The sequence below is a fragment of the Sceloporus occidentalis genome, unplaced genomic scaffold, assembly GCF_023333645.1.
Source record: "Sceloporus occidentalis isolate IW3139 unplaced genomic scaffold, rSceOcc1.0.p SCAF_6, whole genome shotgun sequence".
NCBI lineage: Eukaryota > Metazoa > Chordata > Lepidosauria > Squamata > Phrynosomatidae > Sceloporus > Sceloporus occidentalis.
The window spans coordinates 51,074,921-51,100,625 of record NW_028316986.1 but is presented as its reverse complement, the minus strand read 5'-3'; the positions used below and the strand labels follow the sequence as shown (position 1 = coordinate 51,100,625).

The 25,705-nt window shown below is 38.2% G+C and overlaps 1 protein-coding gene across 4 annotated transcripts in view; it reads left to right on the top strand.

The window, feature by feature from the left end:
* The window catches only part of ZFAND3 (zinc finger AN1-type containing 3), a 173,046-nt gene that overhangs the window by 133,153 nt on the left and 14,188 nt on the right, over positions 1-25,705 (top strand). For all 4 annotated transcript variants that reach the window (XM_089529602.1, XM_089529601.1, XM_089529600.1 and 1 more), the window contains one exon: positions 11,584-11,754. In XM_089529602.1, the coding sequence (XP_089385728.1) occupies positions 11,584-11,754 (171 nt within the window). The remainder of the gene's footprint in view (positions 1-11,583; positions 11,755-25,705) is intronic.

Here is a 25,705-nt window from a genome sequence, read left to right as displayed (position 1 = left end):
GTTGTGTATTGAGAATCAAGCTTTTGTGAGTTATCACTCTGAATGAATGATTCATGACAGTTGGTTACATAGAAAGCCAAAGCAACCCAGGGTTTTTGCATCCAAAATATGCCCAACATCTTTCAATTCCACCTCTCGTTCTCAGGGTATGTCAACATAATAAAGCAATTAGAAGCTACTGTTAAGAAATGTGGAATTAGTAGCACAAGAGTACAGTCCATTGAGCAACAATAAGACTTGCAAAGAAAGTATATTTCACAAATTCACTGCAAAGCTCCAGCTCATCAAGCAGGACATTTCATAGCCCTGAAGTTATTATGGGGAAGTCCAACTTGTAATCACTTATTTACAAACCTCTCAGCGTTGACACGTAGTTAAAGGCCCCTGAAGAAGGCTGTGCCAGTTCGCTTCCGGGCACAATACAAGGTGTTGGTTATCACCTATAAAGCCCTAAATGGCTTGGGCCCAGGGTACTTGGAGGACTGCCTCTCCCCATATAGTCCACCCCGCACACTCCGGTCATCTGGGAAGAATTTGCTGAGGATCCCTTTGTCTAGATATGTGTCTACCTCACAGAGAGCTTTTTCTATCTCGGCACCTGGGATCTGGAACACCCTTCCCAAGGAACTCCGCGCCGCCACCTCCCTAGACCTCTTTAAAAAGAGATCGAAGACCTTTTTATTTCACCATGCCTTCCCCGACGTCCCTTGTTAATGCGATCCTTCCCCTATAATGTACAATATCTTCAAGTATTTTAGCTGGCCTGGTCTTGTTTTAGTGGTTTTAATGTGTAATGTTTTAGTGGTTTTAACTATGTATTGTATATTGTTTATTGTATTTTGTGTTGCTCTGTGTATTGATCTTTTTTGTACACCGCTATGATCTAATTGGAATAGCGGTTTATAAATAAAACGTATTATTATTATTAATATATTAATTGACTAAAATGCACAGAGCTTTTTAAGAGTAAAACATCACCCAGACATCTTGAAACATGTGTTTTTCATTCATGAGATCTCTTGGATGATCTCCATTTTTATGCATAAAGCAGATAACATCCCAGAGAGCATAGACAGTGAGAAGAAATACTTCCTTAGGTATGTGGATCTCAGTCACAAAGGGCTTGAAATGCCAGCACTTTGAATTGTGGCCAGGAGTATACTGGTAAACAATATTGTTACAGAATATACTGAATATGTTCCCATTTCCCACCTTCTACCAAAAAGAAATATTCTGTTCTAGTTTAAGGTTTCCAGTCATTAGCACAGGAAGCCTCAAGTTGCCAGCCCACCCCAGAGTATCAAGGGAATGCAAAATTTTATCATGTTATAGTAGTCCGATCAAGAGGCAGTGTGGTGTAGTGGTTTGGGTGTTGGCTCAGGACTGTGGGACCAAAGTTTGAATCCGTGCTCAGCTATAGAAATATGGGTGAGTCAATCTCTCTCAGCCTCAGAGGATGACAATGGCAAAAGCACTCTGAACAACATTGCCCAGAAAACTCTGTGATAGGTTCACCTTAGGCTTGTCATAAGTTGGAAACAACCAAAAGGCACAAAACAACAAAGTAATCATATCCATTTTGTGTAAATCGGTTACACATTTATTATGCATAAATGTTACAACATGAACTAACAGTTCTGACAGTCTTGGTAGCTGCATGAACCTTGATATATCACTGGCTTAAAGATATGCTGCTGTGATGAATTAGAGTTCATTTCCTGCAATTAAAAGTCTAGTATCAGTCATAGAGGAAGAGAATTCCATTTACAGCTCTTTCTTCCACCTCTACCACCATCTCCTCTAGAACAGATGTCCCTCATAATTTACATAAACAAAATGTTTATACTGAATATTGCAATACACACACACACACACACACTTCATTCGTTAGTTTCTCTTTTAAAAACTGAGTTGGCTAATTTATTTCATAATAGTGATTCCCACAGGTTTGTTTGCACTGCGTAAAAACAGAGGTCATATGTGTATTTGATGTTTTAAAAGTATGCATTTGAAAATATGAGCATTTGGTATAATCACAAAACTATAGACCTACAAGGAGAAAAGCAAATTATCAGTAGAGGGAGTTACAATGGGAAGTGCATTACACTCCTCTTATTGGAAGGAAAAATTCCACCCTTTTTTTCTTTTTTCTTTTCCATTTGGAAGAACTGCTATCAAGCCTGTTTTTCTTTAAGAGCAATGGCTTTTCATTGCCTATTTTAGGAGGTGAAATAGTCTTCCTCTTAAAACCACAATGGCCTGTTACAGACTGCCAAAATAAAGCTGCTTCGGGTCTCTTTGCAGGTATGCTATTTAAATGATGCATGGGTCCTAAGAGTCCGGAGGTCGCACCAAAGCCACACTCCATTCCGAAGCGCTGGAGTGCAGCTTTGGTACAGCTTCCGGATCCTTAGGATGCATGCATCATTTAAACAGCATATCTCCAAAGAGACCCGAAGCAGCTTTATTTTGGCAGTCTGTAACAGGCCAATATATTCTGTGACCAACATTTCATTATTATTCCTAATTAGAGTAGATTCACTGCATAGCAATGGAAGCTTGGTATGTCTGCATTTATGTAAGCTCCATTTATTTAGTGGGTCTACTCTAATTGAAACATACTACAGTGGACCCTCAATTTTTGCAGGGGGTAGGTTCCAGACACACACACACACACACACACACACACGCATAAAAGAAATACCACAGGACCTCAAGTCCTGTTGTTTTCAATGGTGGTGCCGTCCTGTGCAGTGCACTGTGCACATGCCACGGGCACGCCACTCGTTTAATGGGGGCTCGTCATCCACATGACGTCAAGTCCACGTATGGCACGGGCATCCTGTATTTTATGTAGATTTTAAGTATATCACATAAGTCCACAGTAGTCAGCTGTTAACTGGAAGGTTTTATTTTGCAAGATGGGGGAGGAGATGAACAACTTTAAATGCTTCTCAACTTATTGTTCATTGTGAGTGGTAGAAGTAAGTGTAGTGGAAATACCAAATCCTGTGACTAGTTTATTGGATTTGGTTTGGTTCTGTGTTTAAGCCTCCTCTTCAGTGCTCATATTTTTATTACGCATAATGTGTCCAGCAAGGACAAAAACTTTAGTCCTACCATTAATTAATATTCCATTGCTCTGCAGTGATAAAAATGTAAAAACGGTTAGTGACACTTTTTATTATAAAAACAACTTGGAGAGAGTTTTGTTGTTGAGTTGACCTTTAAAGTGCTCTTTAAGAAGATCTTCAGTGTTTGACTGGTGGAGGACACTATGTTACAAATCCAGCTATCTTTCGGCCTTTTCACTGGAAGGTGTGTTGTGATAGAACAAAGGTGTGCTGTACATCCTGGAGTGACAGTGCCATTAATGACCCCCCCCTCCTTTTTTTTACCTTGCTCAGTTCTGAGTTGTCCTAACAGAACAGCACATCAAGCAAGGCTGTAAATAAAAGTTATTACCTAATAGGTGGGCACTGAAGTGGAACATGCAGGAGCTGAGGCATAGAGGCCTTATTACTGTTCATCAGCAATTATAAACAGGATAAAGTGCCCAGGGCTTGCACTTGACACAGCAAAGGCTAATAGAGGCTATGAAATGATAATGGTCCAGGATAGCATGATGGATGTTGGTGGAATGTTACTGTCTTCTTTTCCAAGCTAATTCCAATGCCATTTGTATTGCCTCTTCCATATTTCCATATTTTGAAGAGAAAGAGACAGATCTCATTTCTTTCTTGCCGAGATGTGGCAAAGTGCCCTGTATAATATAATGTTGGATTCCCCAGAGTTGCACTAAAAAGAGTGCAAAAATTCCATGGTTACTGTACATTTAAAATAATTGGCATCTGAACTGCCCTCTCAATTTTGTCTTTTCTTAAAGAGTTTTTTATACTTCAGCAAACCTTGGGTTACACTGAACATAGTGTTTATTTATTTATTTTTAAACAATTCTAAGCTGCCTGTTACATACCACCATCTAGTCTTCCATTGTCCTCTGATTCTTTTAGGGGTTTACAGTGTTTTTGATACCCACCTGTGAAGTTCTCTCTTAGAATTGATAAAGTCCAAATGTCTTTCTTACACCATTAAACTACAGTGGGCCCTTGTTATCCGCTGAAGTTTGGTGCTAGGAGCCACTGTGGATACCAAATAGGTGTGGATGCTCAAGACCCATTAAATACAATGGCATGGTAAAATGGTGTCCCTTATATAAAATAGCAAAGTCAAGGTTTGCTTGTCTGAATATATATATATATATATATATATATATATATATATATATATAATCAATCCGTGGATGCTTGAATCTATGGATTAAAAAATCAGTGGATATGGAGGGCTCACTGTATTCACCAAGCTGTGTTTTGACATTTAAATCACTTGACTGTAAAAAAAAAATACATAATTTTGGGGGGCGGAACTGTCATATCTATAATCTTTAACACTGAAGTGGCAGCAATTCAGTCTAGCGTTGGTTCTTGTCTGGTTTACCAGGGCATGGTTCAGCAGTGGTTTAGCCAAATTTACAACATTACCTAGTAGTAGGAGCGAAGTGAATCCTGAAATACAAAGTCCTCCTTCATGAGTTGGAAATAATTATTCTGGTTATAGATTCCCCCTTGTTATATTCATCAAGGTATGTAAAAGGAAAGATTCACGCATTTTTTTAAAAAAAAGTCTAGAATGTACAGTTCTGCAGCTTCTCTTTCCTACATGTATAATAATAAATACAATAAAAAATTAAATAAATAAAAATTTTATTTCTATCCCGCCTTACAAGTTAAAACAATACAATTCAAATCCCAATATCTCACCTCCTTAATATAACAATTAAACAATCACGATTTAAAACGTACCTTAAAAACAACAACAAAAAGACCATAATTATAGCAGATTCAAAGGGAACAAGTTCTAGTTGGGTGGCTGGTAATCTATTTGGGTAAGACCTGCCGGAAGAGATCCATTTAAACAGCTTTTTGAAGCTGTCTAAGCTGGTAATGTGATGGATCTCCACTGGCAGGCCGTTCTATAATCTGGGAGCGGTCACTGAAAAATTCCTCTGGGTGGTTGCAGACAATCTAGTTTTTATAGGCTATAGCAAATTCCTCTCAGAAGACCTGAGTGCATGGGGTGGATTATACAGAAGGAGGCGACTACATGTGGTGTAGTTATCAGTGAGTGATTCAGCTGACTAGTGTCTTATCAATCATAATTACATACAGTTTCTCAAAAGTAGTAACCTCTTCAAAAAGAAACATGTCCATAATGGATGAATGTTCCCAAACAGTCCAGGTTTGCTACAATTGCATCAAGATACCTTTCTACTACAAGCTGTTCTTTACCTCTTCACATTCACTACCAAAGCTCTTTTCTGTGAGTTCTGCAGGTTACAAAATCTGCAATATGGGTCATTTAAAGAATCTTCCTTGAGAAATTCAGTTTACCAAACGTGATTTGGGTTATTGCCTCCTCTGTCTCCCCATCCTTCCATACTCCGTAATACTTAAAAGGTATGTTTACACATATTGATAGATTTTTAAATCCCCAGAGTAGTTGACCATACATAGCAAACTCATCTTCTAATGGCATCTTTTCCTTCCTCCTGTAAAGTTCCCTCTTAAGGCAGTTACTCTTAGTTCTTTGCTCAGGGAAGAACAGACTGGCTCTGTTTTCTCCTTGTGAAACTTACTTGATAACAATATTAAACATAGTTAGCTCATATCCAAAACACAAGCTGTCTTAGGTATAAACAAATTTTGGTATGAGATTGCCCAGAGTTTCATTTTGAGACAAAGTTGCCTAGCTTACTTGACAAAACAGTTAAAGTTAATTCTGACAGTAGATATGGCAGTTTAATTTCATTCCTAAATCATAAAAGCAACTGTAGTAAACCACCCTGAAAGGGAGGAACATACTTTCCAATCCCGATGTTTAGGGATTTGTATTCGTACCAGCACCCTGCCCTTGCCTTCAGAGTTTCACAATGTTATGTGCTTAAGACATTGGATGCCATTGACAGAGAAGAAATTATTTTATTGTTCGCTAAGGTAAATCTAACAATAGAGAAGAGATTATTTAATTCCCCCAACCTAAGAATTATTACACCGACACTAAGTTAGGTTGTGGCTAGCAATATTGTAATATTAGCATCTTGTAACATGACCCTGCCACAGTGCTAGGATGCATGATAGCACAACAAGTCTAGGGTAAAAATATTTAGGAAGTAAATGATGGTCACAATCTTAACCGTCGTCCTAAAGTACAAGCACTCTAAATCCTATTTTTTGTCTTCATATATTCTGTTCAGTTGTAAAATAGTTTTGTAGAACAGTTTTTGTGTGCTTAATTTTTAATAATCGTGTCATGGTTGGTATATCATTGATTAAGCAGTTATAAAGCTGTTCCTCTGCGGTACTTTAAGTCAGTGGCAGAGTATTATAAATTTCTCTTAGTCAGCAACATAGCCTTTCTTATGAGTAATTTGTTGTTAAGAACAAGTTTAATAAACTAAATAGGCTGTTTCCATGAAAAAATAGCATTTGTCATTGGAAAAGTAATTCAAACAAAATTTAAGTATAATATTTTAAATGGTTTATTTTTTTTAAAGCACATTTTTAATTCTCTATAGTAAATAAAAGACCATTTTGAGTATATTCAATTCGGAAGATGGATTGTAAGAAATAATAGAAGGTGCTAGCAGTTAGATTGGGAATATCTTTGCATTCTCTTAGACAAAGGTTTTTGGATAACAGGAAACTAAACAAGAACTTTGAAAAATTGTCCTTCCTATAGTTAAAACTTCTCATAGTTACCTGAAAATTAAGCTTTCAGTAATATGATTGACCATTAAAATTCATAACGTACCTTGCAAAAAGCTTGTTTCCACAGTTCAAAATCTGTAGTAATTAAGGCTTCAGGGAAATATTTTGTGTGTGCTAAATGTTGCACACTTGCAAATGTAAACAGTACTTATTGTAGACAAATATTTTTGGATAAGCTAGGCAAACACATTTCACTTAAGGATTCTTATATGTTTCTTACTGCCAGTATGTACATGGCTAAATTTATCTTGGCTTAAACAAATTACACATGTTTTCATAGGCCAGATTTATTTGTTTGCTGTTACTCTGGTCACCTTTTCTTCTCCCTACACATGATCTCATTTCTTCCACATTTATAACACTGTGATTCCACTTGAACTGCTATGACTGGTACCGCTGGAATCCTGATTGATTGTACTTTGATGAGACACTGAAGTTTTCTTGCAGAGAATTCTAAATACCTCATGAAACTATAAATGCCAGCATTCCATAGAATGAGGCCGTGGCAATTATATAATTGTATAGTGTGAAAGAGATGCTGTTCTGTGTACATTTGAGACCTCCTTGGGACTCTTGGTAGCCTGCTTCTCTCCTCTTCCCTTCCTACTACTTCTTTCTTTAACCCATGCCTAGTGTGCTGAATTCTTGATGGATTTATATCTTGATGGCATAAAGTTTGTTTTTTTAATAGTGTATAGCATGAGCTGTTTGAAGATTCATTCTTAATGCCCTTACTGATGTTTGCACAGGTAGGAAACTTAAATGTCAGTCTTCATGTGATAGCTCTGGGGGTGGAAGTGGGTGGGAAACCGATGGTGTGTCTAATACTGCCATCATGCAAGATACTAAACTAAGTGTAGCTTTTGCTTGACAAGCAAGTAAAAATGGAGGAGCTTTTTTTCCCTTCCTTGGCACTTTATATCCTTTTCTTTCCTATTTACATATTTCCTTGGACGTTTTCAACTTGCTTATCTTCATGGAGAAGAACAATTCTGTGAAATATCAGAAAAGTGCCACAGTGCTGTTAGTGAAACAATGTGTGTACAGTCTGAAAATGCTGCTGTGGCAGGAGATTAAGGGAGACTGACATTTGGTAGTGACAGTTTTGACATAGTTTATTTGGAAATTATGTGGAGAGAACATTAAACAATGAAGACATGAACAGTGACAGTATGAACAAATGCTAGTTGCAGCTGGGGGGAAAACATTTTTAAGGAGATTGCTTATTCCCCTCAAGACTACAGTAAAATTTTGTTCCCCTCCCTTACTTCATAACTCTTTCCCACCTTGATTCTTCAGAGTGCCTACAGAGACGTAGCTAGGATTTTAGGAAGGGGGGGTCCAGACTAAGTGCCACCATTATAATGGGGCTTGAGTGCAGCAGCGCAGCAGCACACACCATTCATTTTTCTAATGGAAGGGGGGGTCCGGACCCCAAGAACCCCCCCCCCCCTTGGCTACATCCCTGGTGCCTACAATTAAAAGAATCTGCTTCCTTAGAAATATAAAACAGAAGATTCATTATTTCCTGTGTATATTGAGTTTATACAGTTGGCCTTCTATATATCCCTGAATTCTTTATTGTGGATTCAACCATCCATGTCTTTAAAATATTTTTAAAATGTATAAATTCCAAAAAGCAAACTTTGATTTTACTATTTTATATAAAGGACACAATTTCACTACCCCATTCATTTAATGGGACTTGAGCATCCATGGATTTTGGTATCCAAAGGGGGTCCTGGAATCAGTGGATACCAAGGATCCATTGTTTTATATTATAGCAGTCAGCACACTCAACATAGCACATTTCCTTTCTTCACAGATGCATTTATTCATTTAAAAGAATTAAAACATCATTTCACCTACCAAAGTGGGTTTCAGGGCACAATACAAAAATTACACTACACTGCATATCATGAAATGTAGCAAAACATTGGTACATGAATTAAGAGCAGTTAAAACTGTAACTGGGTTTAAAATGCAGGGTTACTAGAAACTTTGTAAGATAATACCTTAAAAAAGAGTATAGTGTGACTCTACCTAATTGTACTTAAACAAGCAGTCAAAATTCTAGATGCAAATTCTGCACTGGGTAACTCTTTCCAAATGTTTTCATGGCCAGTTGAGTGTGCTGATTGCTGTAATATAAATACAAAGGATCCTTGGTATCCACTGGGTTTTGGTTCCAACTAGGAGTTACTGCAACCTGGGCTACCATAGCCAGACTATCTCTTGTGCAGGACAGAGCTCATCTGGCAAACCTGCCAACACTAATAGTTGCTTGAGTTACCAAACCTACCTGGGCCAATAGTTGACAAACATTTCCAAGAGGATCCCAGGCTGCACACCTGTTCAAGGATTTTTCAACCCCATCCAACATTATATGTTCTCCAACTTCTCAGACCTGGGACCCATCACCCCACAGCACTCCGTTTTATCAGGAGTCAGTCTCCCTCCCAATCCAGGTCATTACTGAGTTCAGAGAATGGCCCAGTACCTCTGCAGCCTCACCTGAATGAGAAAAAATTGCAAAATAAAATTAAAATAATAGCCTCACTTCAGCAGCTTCATATAGGTGTCAAAACCCATGTGAGGGAAGTAAGAACTTTGAGGAAACCTTGAGGCGCCGTGTGGTAGAGCAGAAATTCCCCAAATCTACAAGGAAAAGCCAGATAACTCCATTGCCCCTGTGCCTAACCCTTAGTCGCCTAGTTAATCAAGGATCCAGCTTTATTTAGGGAAAGAAGTGCTTTTCTGTCTCCCACCCTGACAGACCAGAATCTGAAACAAATGGGATCCCTGAGCCAAGAGTGCATACATTTTAATAAACTTTACCAAACTCAACAAGTCATCATTACAAAGTGCACGTGCTGGGGAAATTCCATGAATGGATTCAGTAGTTTTGACTTCTGGCATCAGTTGATCCTATACAGCATTCTTTAAGATAAACAACCATTCCCCAGCCTTGAGTTTTTTGTTTTCAAATTATCGACTTCTTTCTGCATCTGGGGCATGTCGTCCGTTAATCTGTTTTTAGCTCAGCTTGTTCAGTTCCCTTCTTATGTCTGTTGTTATCCATTTAAGGTCTTTACACATCTTATTTTTATTTTTTTTCAACTCTTCCAGTATTTGTAATCAACGATCTATCAGTTTTTCAGTAGTTTCAATGGAATATCTGTGCCTCAACTCCTTTTCTAGTAAAAGGCTAATTTTGATTTGGTTTTTAAAGCTAATTACTATCTTCTTAGACTTTGTCAATAGCAGAGTCTTGCTCAGTACTGAATATCTTTTTTTTACCAATTTTTGATTACTGAAATCAGTGTCCTCTTGTCTTTATTAACAAATGTAATGTTTGGCTAAAATAAATTAAGATGTACAGTACTAATAGGGAGGGGGTGTCAACAAATCTTAACTCCACACCATATTATTACCTTGGTTTCAGTGCCAAGTTCTAGGAATGAATGTGCTACTTCTCTGTGTTTCTTGAATAGGAATTAGAAGCTTGTAGCTGTAGGTCAGTGCACTAGTAAGATCACTCTCACATAACACATAAGAGCTCATTAACTCAGATGATAGTGCAAGTAAGATATTATAGAGTGGATTTAATCCCAATAGACAAACTAAAGAAACAAGGCATCTATATAATGTGATTGCCTAGAGACTCCTCTCCTTTGACAGGATAAGGAGTGGAATAGGCTCCAGGGATATCACAACCATGGTCAAATATGGGCAAAGAAAAGACCTCCAAGCCTGTGGTGTGAGTTTTGCCCAGATGTCTCAATATTGGCAGAAGTTATGGGGACAGAATCTTGCTTCTTTTCCCACCTCATAGATTGTAGCTGAGCATTCTAGTCACTTGGCTCTCACTTGAGGCGCATGCCCAGTTAATCTTTTGAAGCTAGTAGGTTTGGGGGGAAAACATATTTTACTCACTGTAGTATTCTCAATATTACTAGTGTATTGAATATTAGCTTCCCTTTTCTTATAGATGATTTACCTCAAGCACCTTTCAATTTACAATTTCATAAAGAAATGGATTTTTCTATCTCTGCTCTTTCTGGAGAACAGCATTTTCCCAAGAGAGGAAAACATTACAAATAAGGTTATTAAAATATGTAGTGTCTTCTCTGGTTTTAAAGAGACCCTCTGAGCCTGTAGCAGCGTGTACATGTTTCTTAGCTTATCTTGTCTGTGTATAATCATTTACATTTAGATTGTTATCCTTGTAGTGAGAGGGATGCACAGTATGGTGCTTTCATGTACCTTCGTTTGGATATTGCAGCTTCAGCTAGCAAACTGTGTTCTAAAAATCTCTTTCCTGCACAGCTAGGAAACAGTCTGAATTTGTGTTCAATTGTTTTTTCATCACAGCCATCACTGGTTTGTATGGGGGCAATGAATGAAGCTACATAAAAGGTTCTGTAAATGAGCTGAAAAACAAAGGTTGCCTGTGCTGGTGTTCTCTCTTCACATGCTGGCACAGTCAGAGCTACAACCAGGAAGGGTTATACAATTCTGTCTTTATGAAATCAGTAAGGGATGTTTGGGGGAGCAAAGGTAAAAATGTTTCTTGACCAAGTACCTGTGTTGATGATTAAGAGAGTGTGTGTATTTGAAGGAATTAAAACACACTGTCTGCAAGTGAGTCTACATGCAAATTGCAAATTGTATTCATTAATCCTATGAGTAGACCAGAGGCCTCACTAAAGAAAAACCTAACTTAAATATCTTTCCTGAAAAAAAAACCCAACAGATTCACAGCTGGAGAGTGAAGCTTCCCCTGAGAAGCGACCACGGTTACTGGAGGACAGTAATGACAGGCCTGAAGAAACCAACCGTTCCAAACAGAAGAGCAGACGCAGATGTTTCCAGTGCCAAACAAAACTGGAGCTAGTACAGCAGGAATTGGGATCATGTCGCTGTGGTAAGAGATTAAACTCTGGTAGCCGGATATTAAGTTTTTCTTTAGAGTCCTGTTAAATCCTTCCTTGCATATCTTGGCAAAATCTGGGTTGTTTTATTGTGATACAGCATTAACTGATAAATAACATTACAACAAAACTTGCATGATTAAAAGAGCTGTGGCCTGGAAAACCTCTCTGCCAGTACACTGAAGGATTGCACACTAGTGTTTAAAGAAGTAGGTTATAGAGTTCAGATGTATATCTAGGCAAAGATATATCAGTTGTCGAAATGTTCTTGTTAAGAAGAAGGCCTGTATGTTTGCTCTTGTGACATCAGATATAATTCTTTTATAAAAGAAATATGCCCAATCTGGTGTTTCTTCACATATTCAAGAGCCCCAGCGCAACACTTGAGCTTGCGCAGGGTTTCTCTATCCATGGGTAATCTAAGTGCTTTATATAAACTACGGGATCTCTATATAGTACCTTGAAACATCATGTGTCCATCTTTCCTTGGTGAAAAGAGGATGATCAAACAGTCATAGTGAGAAGAAACCTGGGAATAATTCACAGCATAGCTACAATGGAATATTTCCGTATGAAACACTTGGAATTACTTAACAGAAACATCCCAATATTTTTTTCAGTACCATTGTTCACATTGCATCTATATGCCAATATGCTGTATTACAGAACTAATGTTTATGCATATTCAGAAACAATCAATACACTCCCAATACTGTTACTACTAGTGCTGATTTGGAGTAATACATGTTTGAGATGTTCTGTTTCAGGTGCATAAAAATTAAAAGTGGCTGGACTATGTGTCTACTTCCTTGGACATGAAGAATCAGCCCACTGTGCATAAGATTTAGTGTGTTCAGCTTTTTGATTGAAACGTTTTTATTGGGCTTGCACAGTAAAATACTGAGGACAAAGTAATGAAAACTGCTTTCAGTGATGTTATTCTTTTCTCCTCCACCACCATCTCTTCTTCCTTCTTTCCCTTAGCATAAATGTAACACTAGGTGGTGATGAATCCATTGCCCTGGGTCCTAGTCTCTAGAGCTGCAGAAAACAAACTTGCTCCATCTTCAGTATGACAACCCTTCAAATGTTTAAGCAGGGTTATCATATCACCTATTAATCTTCTCTACTACAGGCTAAACATGTCCAACTCCCTAAGTTGCTCCTCATAGGGCATGGTTTCTAGACCCCTCACCATTTTGGTCACCCTCCTCTGGACACGCTCCAGCTTGTCAACATCCTTTTTTAAATATTGGTGCCCAGAGCTGGACACAGTATTCCAGGTGAGGCCTGGCTTAGTCAAACTACTGCCATTTTCCTGCCCAGGCATTCAAAAGGGCAAGGAGTGGCAGTGGGGCATTCAAAAAGGCAAGGAGTGGCAGTGGGTCAGGTAAATGAGCTTGGCTGATTTCACTGGCATGAACAAGAAGATGTCTTGGGGAAAGGAGAGAGGGATGAAGAGTCTGTTTACCTGATTTTTTCATTTGTTTGTTTGTTTTTTAGAGGAAAGTGTTACTATGGCAAGAACCTAACACTAGCTCCTTCAGCTGTAGAGATTAGACTGAGAGGGAAAGCAAGCCTCTCATTCATGCCAGTTTAATCAATCAAGCTTGTTCACGCGAGTCCCATCCCATTCCCCCCCTCCCTTTCCATTCCCTCTCAGTTTTGCCACTTTTAATTTTTCCTCTGCAAAACAACAAATAACAAAACAGAATATGGCACCAAAGAGCTGCTGCTGTGGCAGGGCAAGTGGAGTGAGTTGGTGCTTTTTTAAGATTCGCTCGCCCAGGATGGACTACCATGAAAGTGTAGGCCATCCAGGAGGTGCCTAAAAGAAGCACCAAGCACTTTCTGCTGCCCCCGCTACAGCAAGGAAGCACCAAAGAGCCAGCACTATTTGTTAAAGCAGGCATTAAAAAGGCCAGAAATAGTGCTTTAGCAGACAGCGGTACTGCATTGACCTATGTATTTCCATTGCTGCTTCTGGAGCCATCTAATTCCTTCCCAAATTTATGCAAAAAGTCTTTTACCTTTTGGATAGTGTTAAGAGTGAATCTTCTTTGCTTAAAATGGAAAGTTACTTCTCCCATCTAAACAGTGCTCCATAATGCTCAAGTTTATCAAAAAGTTACCTTTTTTCCTCATCTTTTTAAAAAAACTTTTTTTTTCTTTAAAAAAAGATCATCTTTTTAAAATTGTATTGCTTGCAGTATATCATCTTTCATTTGCCTTCTCACAAATAAACTTGTGTCTCAGGGCAACTTCCATTGTATTGCAGCCCACAAATCCAGTCTGTAGACTTTGGGATAAAACAGATGGGCCGGAAAGCGCAGCTTGAAGCCGCCCATTCCAAAGATAGATTGGGAATGTGACAAACATACATCAAGGCCCCAATCCACCTTGAAACAGGCCGAAAAAGGAGCAGCAAAGATCCACTCCTTTTTGGCCAAGGAAAAGGTGGCTTTTTCAGCCCTGCTGTGGCCCCATGGTGGCTTCAAGCTGCTCTGGTGGTATATAAACGCCACACCACCATAGCACCTTGTCTTCAGGGCAGCATCCGGACATGTGGCGTATGAACTCCACGCTTCAAAGCCATCCAGATGGCAGCTTAAATGGGCCATCTGTTCAGCCCCATAATCCACTTCAAATTTCAGATGATCTTTTTCTTTTCCCAATAACTTCTTCATATTGTTGTTCTTCAGTTCCTCTAAATCTAAATGCTTTTTCTCTCACTCTTAACTCAATTAGCGCCATTGAATCCTAACCTCTTTCTCTTGAAGCAGTTGTCTCAGATATTTCTTTCAATCTGAAACATCTCTGTTCTAAATTTGCTACTTTGTCCTTCACTTGTTGCATATCTTGCACTTTGACGAGGTTGGGTTGTCCAGCTTTTGATCTCATCCCAAAACCATTCTAACAGCTGTTAAGTTCTTTTAAGTCTTTCATTTCTTTTAAGTTGTATTTTTTCCTCTTAACCACACTGTGTCTCTGTGGTTCCATTCTTTTGCTTCCTTACTCTGTAAATATGCTCTTTCATCCTGAACTAATTCATTTCCCTTTCAATTCATAGCATGGAAGCAGTGTGGCTGTTTAGTCTGTAAAATAGGTAAACAACATTCCTTTGTCTCTTAATTCTTTTCACACTGGTAGTTATTTTATTTAAATCACAATTAAATCACCACTAGAATTAAAAATTTATAATCCTTTTAAATCTTCAAATGTTTCCCACTTTATATTTCACTCTTATCTCTTTCAAAATGTCTCTTCTTAATTTCTTCTTGATTTCTCACTGATTCAATAGTATTGTTTTAAGAAAGTTGGATGTCCTTTTCTGGGTGACATCTGCAATGGCAGTCGTCTCCGTTTTGTCCTTGACAGTACTACAGTATTTTGTGATCTGTTATTAGAAATGGGAACTAGATACACGTGGCATATTCCTCTGAACTTCCAGTACCTAGGAAGCAATTTTTGCCTGGCTTAAATCCCAAACCAGTAATCACCCCAGGCAGCAATAGCATCCTCTGAGAGATCTCTCAGGAGTGCCAGCTGCATAGCGCCATTTCAACCCAGAAGCCCCCCTCCCATAAAATTGTACTTATACACAAATATATGCAATATTTCTGTTTAAGGGGAGTAGTTAGACCAGAATAGTTGTAACTTCTGTACTATGTGGTCCCCTCCCCCGTCTTATATAATCTTAATACGTTTTCTTTAAAAAATGTTACTGTGCCTTTACAAATTTAGCACTTTGTTATTGCCATGAGATGAAACAGGTTAAAAAACACTGCATTTGATGTTAAAGACTTTGTATGTACAGATTGCCTTTCCAGGGCTCTTGGAAATAGCTTAAATTCAGATTTAATATATTTGGCCAACTGTGTTGCCCTTTGAGATATAATATGCTCAATGAATCTGTTTCTGTTCCATTTAATGTTCATAAACTTGATTATAAAAGTGACATTTGTAGACAAATCCTCTTGAGAACATGTAAGTAAATGCAATTGTTTCCTAGTGCTATGTTGCATTAGGTGTATACACTTTAGAGAGTGACAAGATAGAGATATGCCATCCTGCTTTATAGACATAAGTTGTATTCCATTTAAAGCATTAGTTCCTTGATGGTCCATCAAATTCTAACTAAATGTCTATTGATGCATTTGCAGATGAAAATAGAAGATGCTAATATGCAACTTCATCAACATGTTAACCACAGATGCTCTGCAAACCCATTTCCTGGACTTTGGGGCTCAACAGGTGGGCAGCTCCGTGCCGCCCCTTTGAGCCCCGTATTGTTGCCACTGCAACCAAATGCCACGGCAACAATGCACTCCCTCCCAGGAGGAAAAAGAAGCTGCCAAAAGCAGCTTCCTAGAAGGTGCGCACGTGCACACACCAATCACATCACTTCCTGGATGCTCAGTCCATTGTGGTGCCACCCGTGTGGAGGGCAGAGAGTCATGATGACAGCAGTAGCGCAGACTAGGGCTGCTGGGCATTTAAATGCCCAGCTTCATCTAGGTTTGAGGCAATGATGCCACAAACTGCCCGTTTGTACTGGCCCTTTATTAACAAAGCACTTTGAAAACTTTATGGTTTTTTGTTTTTTATTTTAAATGCATGGTAGTGAAGCTTAATATATGTGGCTCTAGGAAGCTCACATTAGAACTAGAAGGGGCAATGTGTAATAAAATATTGCAAGGGACAGTGCTTTTGCTGAGTCTGGAAACTAGACTGGGCTATATAATTCAGTATACACCACATTCATACCCTGGGAATAGTGTTCTTACTGTGTGTATGCGTCTTCAGGTCACTTTTTGATTTACAAGGACCCCATGAATTTTATAGGATGTTCTTAGGCAAGGAATTTAGTGACTACCTTAAGGCTTATAACTTTTTCCTGTTTTTGTCCTGCATATTGAGCATACTGGCTAATATTGATTAGTGTCTCAAGTCAATCAGGTACATTTTAGGAAACTCTTCACACATTAACATCTTGGTATATATGCATACAGAATTTAAAGTACCCTCAAAACTATTTCTTAAGAAAGGAAAACCCTCAGTTAGTGAATTTGTTCTATTTTTATGTTCTAATTCCCTATTGGGGAAAAACCTATCCTTACGCTGGAGAACTTTAGATATTTGTTGGCTCTCTACTAGGCATGGCTCTTGTAAGCTTTTTCTTTTATTTTCTTTCCTTTCCTTTCCATTATTATTATTATTTGAAGCATAGCATGGCAGCAGCTCCCCAAAGGTAGTGAGGACTGCAGGATAATCTTGGAAAAACATAGGCAGGATGGGAGCTTCCTTTGTTTATTCTCATTTTAATTCAGTCTGAATTGTTTGATAACAAAAACAAAGAGGGCAACACTTGGTGTAGCACAACTCCTCCAGTCCAAAAGTGATTGACAGTATCTGCATATGGAAAACATCTTTTTAATGTTCTTCCCATTTCGGCTCCTGCATACCCTTCCTCTGGGAATTTTAGGTTGTGCAGAGATTCAGGGAGTATGCTTCCTTGAGCATGTATACATAGGATTGCTTAGAAAGAATTGCTTCTGAGAGGTAGCTTGTTACCTTTGTCCCATAGTAAATATTAAATTCTATCAAGTAGAACACACAAGTGAAACCAAATTTAAATAAAAATGATGTACAGATGTTTCCATATGCAGTTCTTTTGTAAATCAGCATAACCTTCCATGTTCTTTTGCACTTTCGTATAAATGTGTTTCTTAATTATTATTATTTTTGTGTGTGTTCTAATACCAAGCATGCTTTCCAGGGAGTAAGTATCATTGAACTAAATGGGAAATTGCTCCTGAGTAAACATGCCGATCTCTGAGTGTGGAGGTTCAGAGATGTTACACAGGAGAGGGTGAGATACTTTCAGTGACCGCCAGCATTTTTTGCTAGGTCATGCTCCAGCATCACCACAGCAGATTTTTTGTGGAGGTTCCTGATCAGTTTCTCAGATTTCATAAAGTATGACCCAAAATGGTAGGGAGCAGGGCTGCTACAAACAATGATCCAGAGAGAACAAGGCTAAGAGTAGAAATGTAAATATCCATTTCCAGAACAAATTGTAGAATAACCTCATTGGCACAATGAGACCACATTTGCAGGATCATATTCATAACACCATGTTATCGAGAAAGCACTTTCTCTACCAAAAGTAGCAGTAGTAGTTCAGGTGTATATAGACCAAAATCAATACATAGCCTACAGACAAGTTGGGTTTATATTGGCAGGGAGTGGGGGTGGAACAAAATCAATATAGATAAATTATTGCCTGTTTTAAGGATCTCTTTTTTGTTATTATATTCCCTCTTTCTTTATCTTGGAAAACAAAATTATGTTTCAAAAATCATAATCAGGAGTAATGCTGATGGTTACATTAAGGATCATTTTGACCTTGTTGTTCTTCAGTTTAAAAAGCCATATAGAAGGACCTCATGTCACATTTATTGAGATGTTTTGATACTAGGAGCCTGGTGGCGCAGTGGTTAAATGCCTGTACTGCAGCCACTCACTCATGAACCATAAGATTGCGAGTTCAATACCAGCGAAAGGGCTCAAGCTCAACTCAGGCCTGCATCCTTCCAAGGTCGCTAAAATGAGTACCCAGATTGTTGGGGGCAATTAGCTTACACTTTGTAAACCGCTTAGGGAGTGCTTAAGTGCACTGATAAGCAGTATAGAAATGTACTTGCTATTGCTACTCCAAATATTTCCAAGGCCAGGATCAGTGGTGTACTTCTGCTGGATCCCCTTGCTTCTGCCAGAATTATTAATCCCTCCTGTGAAAACCCATCCCTTTCATCTAAAAACTTATTTCCGATGCTTGGAAAGCTCTGGAGGAGGCTTTTAATGCCATGAAGGGCTGCAGCAGTTTGGGGATGGAAACGTCCTGAGTCAATTGTCCTTGGATATGGAAATACATCATTAGAGCTTGCCCAGAATATCTATTTGTCTGCAGACAGATCTTTTGCTACTTGAATATTTTAAAGGAGAAATCTAATTTAAGTATTATTTTGTAGTAATATATTACTTATTATTATTATTATTATTATTATTAACCTTTATTTATGAAGCGCTGTAATCTGTTTGACTGAATGAACCAGTCATATACTGGGTACCAGCCAAAAAAGTGTGATTATTGTTGTCTGTTGCTCTCCTTTTTAGAAATATTACACCTTTTGTGGCTCCAAGTCCTTTTTCCAACTTTAATAGATAATTGACTTCAGTTATTACATAATTATGTACTGTTGACTCATCATCCTATCAACAGACTTTTAAAACAGAAAAACTCGTAATTAATCATACCTGTGGGCAAAAAAATGTATTCTTTTTTATATTTGCAATTCAGTTTCTAGTTTTCTTCATACATTTTAGTTCTAGTAACTGCTTCACTACCAGTAACAAACTGAGCAAAAGCTGTTGAAAATCTTTCTAGAATATCAGGGTGAGACATCTTGCTTCTGTTTTTTGCTTTCATCTGTATCTGAAACAAAAAAAATAGCTGGAATCTTTGCCCATGCCCTATCCCAACTACAGTGTAGACAACTGTTTTTTCTCTCTTGCTTCCAGGCAAGTGTAAATCCAGTAAAAGTGGTAATGGTGCTTACAAACTACACAGTTGCAGGGAAAGAGAAACATATTTCTGATTTTAAAAGAAACAAACAAAAAACTCTTGAAGGTTCCATTCCAAATTACAAGACAGTTATTAAGTGAATGCATATTAGAGACAAGACAATAAACCAGGATAGAGGCAAAATAAATAAATAAATGGAGCAATATAGCTTCTAATAATGCTTATTAATTCCGAGCCAAATTTTAGTGTACAGAGGTAATGTCTGCAAGCTCCTTGATAAATTGGGAGTGGTACCCCAAGGTGACAAAATAGTAAAAGAGCATATTCTACACTTACTTGGTTTTGCCAGGGCAGAAAAACAGAGAAGCTGTCCACTTATTTCCTCAAGAAGGCATAGCACATGGGGAAAAGTGTACTGTCTTGTCTCTCCTGCCGAAGCTGAGAAAATAAGCTAGGAAGGTATTAATTATAAGGAGATGGTTTTAGCCATCCTTGCCAGAGATGCCATTTTGAGGTTCTACCGTATCTCCAGATTTTATAAGGATGTGTAATTTTTTTAAAGTTTAAGCTGTTTTTGGTTTGCCAGTGTAAGTCAGTTGGGGAGACCAGGTGATCTAGATTCTCAAATCCTGAACTGATTGAGTCCAGGTTAATTAAATCCAAATTGATCCCACATCCAAATTGCTCAAATTGAATCCAAAATGAATCAAGAAAACATGCTCAGCCCTAATCAACACCGCCTGGCAAATAGTCAGGAAAACATTTTTACAAACATAAAGTTAATTCATATGTCTTCTCCATAGTTAGTGTGGAGTGGAATCCCTGTGGGTGCCCTAGGCTTCTGTTCTGGGCCCAGTTTTTTTCAACATAAAGACATAAACAACTTGGATGGTGGAATAGAGGCCATGTTTTATCAAATTTGCAGGTGGCATCAAATTAAGAGGAGTAACTAACACCGCAGAAGGTAGGATCAAGATTCAAAATGTTCTTGATAGATTGGAGAGCTGAACCATTTTCCATACATCATCCCACTTCATAGTATTCATATGCCTAAAATGAGTGAGCGAACTTAGAGTTCTCCATGTACTGTTGGAGTGCAACCCTTCATTTGTGACCATTGGCCTTGCTGGCTAGGAGTTAAAGTCCACCGGGATATGAAAATCCACAACTTCTTTACCTTGTTTTAAATCATAATAATATAAGAGAATCCATTATCCAAATGGATCTTTTGGCATGTGTGTTGGGGGGCAGTGAATTTAACTCTAAGAATGCCTGCTAGAGGGAGCCTTCCATTTGAATTCTTCCAGCCCTGATAATGAACTGCTGCTGAGAGGCTTGTTTCAGGAATAGGGGAAGGAAGACCCAAAGTATCCATCATCAAAATTTCCTTGCCCCTCCTCTCAATTTCTTTGGCAACTGGCTTAGTAGCCCCTTTTTCCCTAAAGGGATCTTTGAGATGGGAGTGCTGTAGAATCATAGAGTTGGAAGAAACTGCAAGGGCCATCCAGTCCAACACCCTGCCGTGTAGGAAATCTAAATCAAAGCATCCCCGACAGATGGCCATTCAGCCTCTGTAGGTTATCTCCCTTCTGGGGTATATGATTTTTGTAACTGTAGTGATGAAATAGAAAATTATTCAGCAATAATAACAATCCCTTCTCTTTTCAAAGGGTATCTGTTATTAAGAAGCACTTTATAAAATATCCTGGAGCCAACAACGTAATGGCTACTATTTCCAGGATATTTACTGTATATAAGAGGACTGGGCGGGGAAGGGAGAGGCACCCTTGAACAGTTTACTAGAAAAGAGAGCCATTGCAAAGATGCTGAAAACACAAGTGGGGAGACTCTTTTCTGCTGATAGATTTTCTTGTATATGCTCACAGTCTTTTTTCCTCATTCTCTCCAATTCTGTATAGCTTATTAACTGCTGACAAGAAATTCACATCTCATAAATAATGCTTAAGAGCCATTGCTATATAAATTGAATGTGTTATGAATTGTGATGGGACTTTTTGTAGTGTGCAGTGCCTGGAGCAGGAAGAACAGAGGATGTCATTTTCATTAATTTCTAATGAGGTGCCAATTAAGGCAAGGAAGGCGCTCAGAAGGGAAGAGTCATAGAGCTCCCCTGAATCCTCTTTCCTCAGGCTGTCATAGGAACATGCCACCAAACCTTCCCTGAAAATTCCATTAAATTACAATCTCATCTAGCACATACACAGACAAATTCAGCTTCCCTTTGATCTTCAAAAGAGCAATTTGTAAGATGAGTTCTGAGCTTTCTCACACTGCGAACTGGGAGAGGTGAGGGGAATTGCTAATTGCCAGTGCACTTTTCAGACTGTAGTGGGGAACAGAAATATGAAAGCAGATTTTCATTCTGTACATTTCTGACTGCCTAACCTTTAAATCAACAATACTGAAGTAATGATGCTCTTCTATGAGATATTTCTAGATGTCACTTATACCAGCCATTTGTTCTGACAATGGTAATCTCTAGTACTGGGTAGTGTATTCAGAGGTTTAGCTTCACATGGTGAGTAATGAATAGTACAAATGTACTATTAATTGAGTATCACATTCTGGTGTTAAAAAGATGAACTGTTAAAATAAAAAAGATATCATCTAAGTAACAAATAGTCTGCCAAGTGTGAGCAGATACAAAACCTGCTTCTTTTTTAAACAGAGGAGCAGTTGTACTAATTCTAGACTACTGCAGTTTTTCACAATTGAACTTAAAGTTGCAATTTGTTATTGCAGTTGTCATATTGATACTACCCTTCCTCCTCCTTCTCACTGCCACTGGACTGCCAGAGGTGAAAGGCCTTGACTCCTTTGGCCATGGGAGGTGTAAAGCATGGGAGAAATAAACTGCTCAGAGCCAGAAAATATTATCAGCTTCCTCACCACAGCCATGCAGTCCTGGAAAAAAAATGCAACCAGAAGCATAATGCACTGGCAGGATATTGGGCGTGATGTACAAAACTGTCCAGTCTTCAAACACTTTAAAGGCAATTTTCTTATCTGAAATCCAGCATGGATTCAGTGTCTTGAAATGCTGGATAAATGTTCACGGAAATAATGTACACCAACGTCATCATTAACTGGATTGCTCTTTCCAGTGTGAATTTTCATATATTACTTTAAATATGATTTAGTTTCAGTTTTGACTAATTAGATTTTTAAAACTTGTGAACCTTTATTGAAACGCAGCTAATCAAAGAAAATGAGACACTAACTCTGATTCTAGTACCATTTCAGTTTTCAAATTGTGAAGTGTTAGATTGTGAAGTCTCTTATAACAAGATTGGATTTACAGTGACTTCTGGAGTGGCATGAAATTGCAAAAACTGCCTTTTTCAGTAGTAATGTCTTTACAAGGTTTATAAGGAAGGCTTAGGGGATTGGTAATGGGATGCGAAGTATTTCACCTCTGTCACCATTTCAAATCCAGCACTGGTCAGCAATGACAGGAAAAATTACCACCATCTGTTGGCTGTTAGTGATCCCTGTACAAAGTCTGTTCTGCTCGCAGTCCAGTTCACTTTAGATGTACATGTTCATATCTTGAAGAATGACATTCCAGCTTAATTTAATTGGCAATCACAGCCTCCAGAAACCACAAATGCCACAAAAAGTAAGAGTTTAAAAAATATTTTCAGTGTAAAAATGCACTGATATTCCTTTTGTAGCTATTCACTATTAAGATTAATTGACAAAGTATATTATTAAAATATTTCTTATGCATGGCAATACTGATAAGCTAACAAATTGTCTGTGCCAGTCTGTAACCACAAATTGATCTTTTAATTTCTAATGTTGAAGGAGCCATGTTCCATTGTTAAAACAGTTAAAAGCATGTAAGGACTAATGCTCAGTATGAAAGGCATACATAGCATATTTCCAATCAAAAAATCAGTTATTCGTAGTCCTCATCTACATAATTCTGACATATATATTCCACAAATTCCCTCATTATTTCTAAATGCCATATAAAAATCATTGCTCAAGGCAATATTATTTCCGTTCAGTAGTGCCAACATACTTTCTGGTATCAGAAGAATAGTACATCCTTAAATATATTCTAGTCATGTAAGCCGCCTTGATTGCTGCAGCAGTATGGCGGGGTATAAGAATCAAGTATTACCATCATCATTATTATTATTAAAGGTAGGACTGGATTTTCCTCCTCATGAAAGGCAGGTACACAGACACAGCTATACTTGGTTGGTTTGTTAAATGAATAAAGAATTATCCATTTTTATCAATGAGTTCTATCATATTGCAAAATCAACATTTAGCTGTATTATTATAATAATTTACAGTTAGATATGTATTGTTAAAATATGGAGGGGACTTTTAGCAGATTAGCAAAATTTATGTTGTAGTTTAGTGAAAGGGCACTTTTAATTTGCTGGAATGTTTTTAAAGTGGATTAGTCCTGTTGTCAGTTTTCATTCCCTAAATAAACCTTTTGCGTGCATGATCTCAGAAAAGCATTTGTTTTCTTTACAGCAGTGGATTCAAGAACAGTTAGAATAATCTTTCTTTGGCCCGTAGTAGTCTAAACTAAAGGAAATTAGAAACATTTATCTTTTAAATCATAATAGCCAAATCATATTGTAGAGTTTGGATATGAATACAGTGGGCCCTTTCCATCCGCAGGGATTTTATTCCTCCTGCCCCCCACAGGTGGGAAAAAATGTGGGAGCTCAAGCCCATATTATTCAGTGGGTGGTGACATGCATGCCCCCACATTAGTGTTCCCAGGAGCATGCGCTGCAATAGGATAATCTGTGAGAGCTCTAATTGACAGATGGCTAGCCCACTAATATAGCAGGCTCACTGAATATGGAAAGGTATGTAAATCCAGATCCTTATTCCACATTTTGCTAGTGAGATTAGAATTAGAATTGGTTTACCTTTGAAGACACAATTGTGCATGCATCAATCATATTATTTTATTTTATTTTTATTTTTTTTAATACTTGGTATATCTACACATCTTTCTTTTGTCTTGCATGCTTCACATTTTAATATGCAGCTTGAATGATCTTTTAGAGCTACTCTAATATATCATTTGAATTCTTAGTGCTCCTTTTTTCTTTATAGACCCAGACTCCTTCTCTCCCCCACTTTTTCCAAGCAATATTAGGCAAAGATGGAGAGTTGGTTAGGCTCTGTCTGTATGGTTGTCTTTGCAATGGATTGTGTTGCCTGGTTCTTGTATGATGAACAAAAAAAAAAAAAAAAAAAAAACCTGAGCTGAACAAATGATAAATTTCTCCTGACAGTGACTTTCATTCTAGAGTGGTCCACTGCCCACTCTGAAAAGTGTGGACATAGCATAAAAGATGAGAGTTGCCTATTGAAGCCATTCTAAAATGTACAGTGCCCCTCCCCCCACATATGGGGAAAAACGCATACACTCAAACCCCATTTGTTTTAATGGGGGAGTGCACCATTATACCTACCACAGCTTAACCTTCCACATAAGGTTAAAGCTGCATATGGTGCAGGCAGGCTGTATATTTGTTCCACTCTAAGTCACCTGCTAACCAAAGTTCTCTGAGTAAGGTACAATGTATTTAAAAATATAAAATACAATAACATGATAAAATAGTGACTACTGACAACAGAATATAAAACCAGCTGGAAAAAACGAGTACAAAGATAAAGAAGCAGTGAAATAGTTCTCAGCATATCTGGGAGTTCAAAAAGGTATTCACCTTTTTACCTGGCTACCATAAAATATTTACTGTATATACTCGACTATAAGTCGATCTTGTGTATAAATCAAGGGCAAGTTTTGGAGCCAAAATTACAGATTTTGATATGACTCGTGGATAACTCAAGGGTAAAACCTAGGGGCATGTAACAGAAGTTCTAAAGGATGAAGCAAAGGAAAGCAATACCAAAGAACTTAGAAAATTCCAGCAGACATAACAGTGCTCACACTAAAGGATCAGGCAGACCCAGCTCATCAGGGACAGCCTGAAGGAAGAGGCTCCTCCCTCCATAACTGAAATAGACCGGTTTGCCAGACTTCCCTCTGCCATACACCCATACTGGAGAAGAACACCTGCCTCATCTTTACGCCGCGGAGGAGGACTTCAAGGGGAAGGACGCCAGTGAGAGTGGTATCCTGAAAAAGGCTGGCCTCTCGGACCGTCCCCTGCGCATGCATCTGCGCTAGAAAAGAACATCTTGTTACAGAACTGTTGAATGTTAGAAGATCATGAAAGAGGGGCACCACTAAATGTAACATCTCTATGGAATTGACCCCTATGTTTTTGGAGTCCTGAGTCTATGTTGAAGTAGTAAGAGGAGGAGAATAACGCCTTAATCCTACA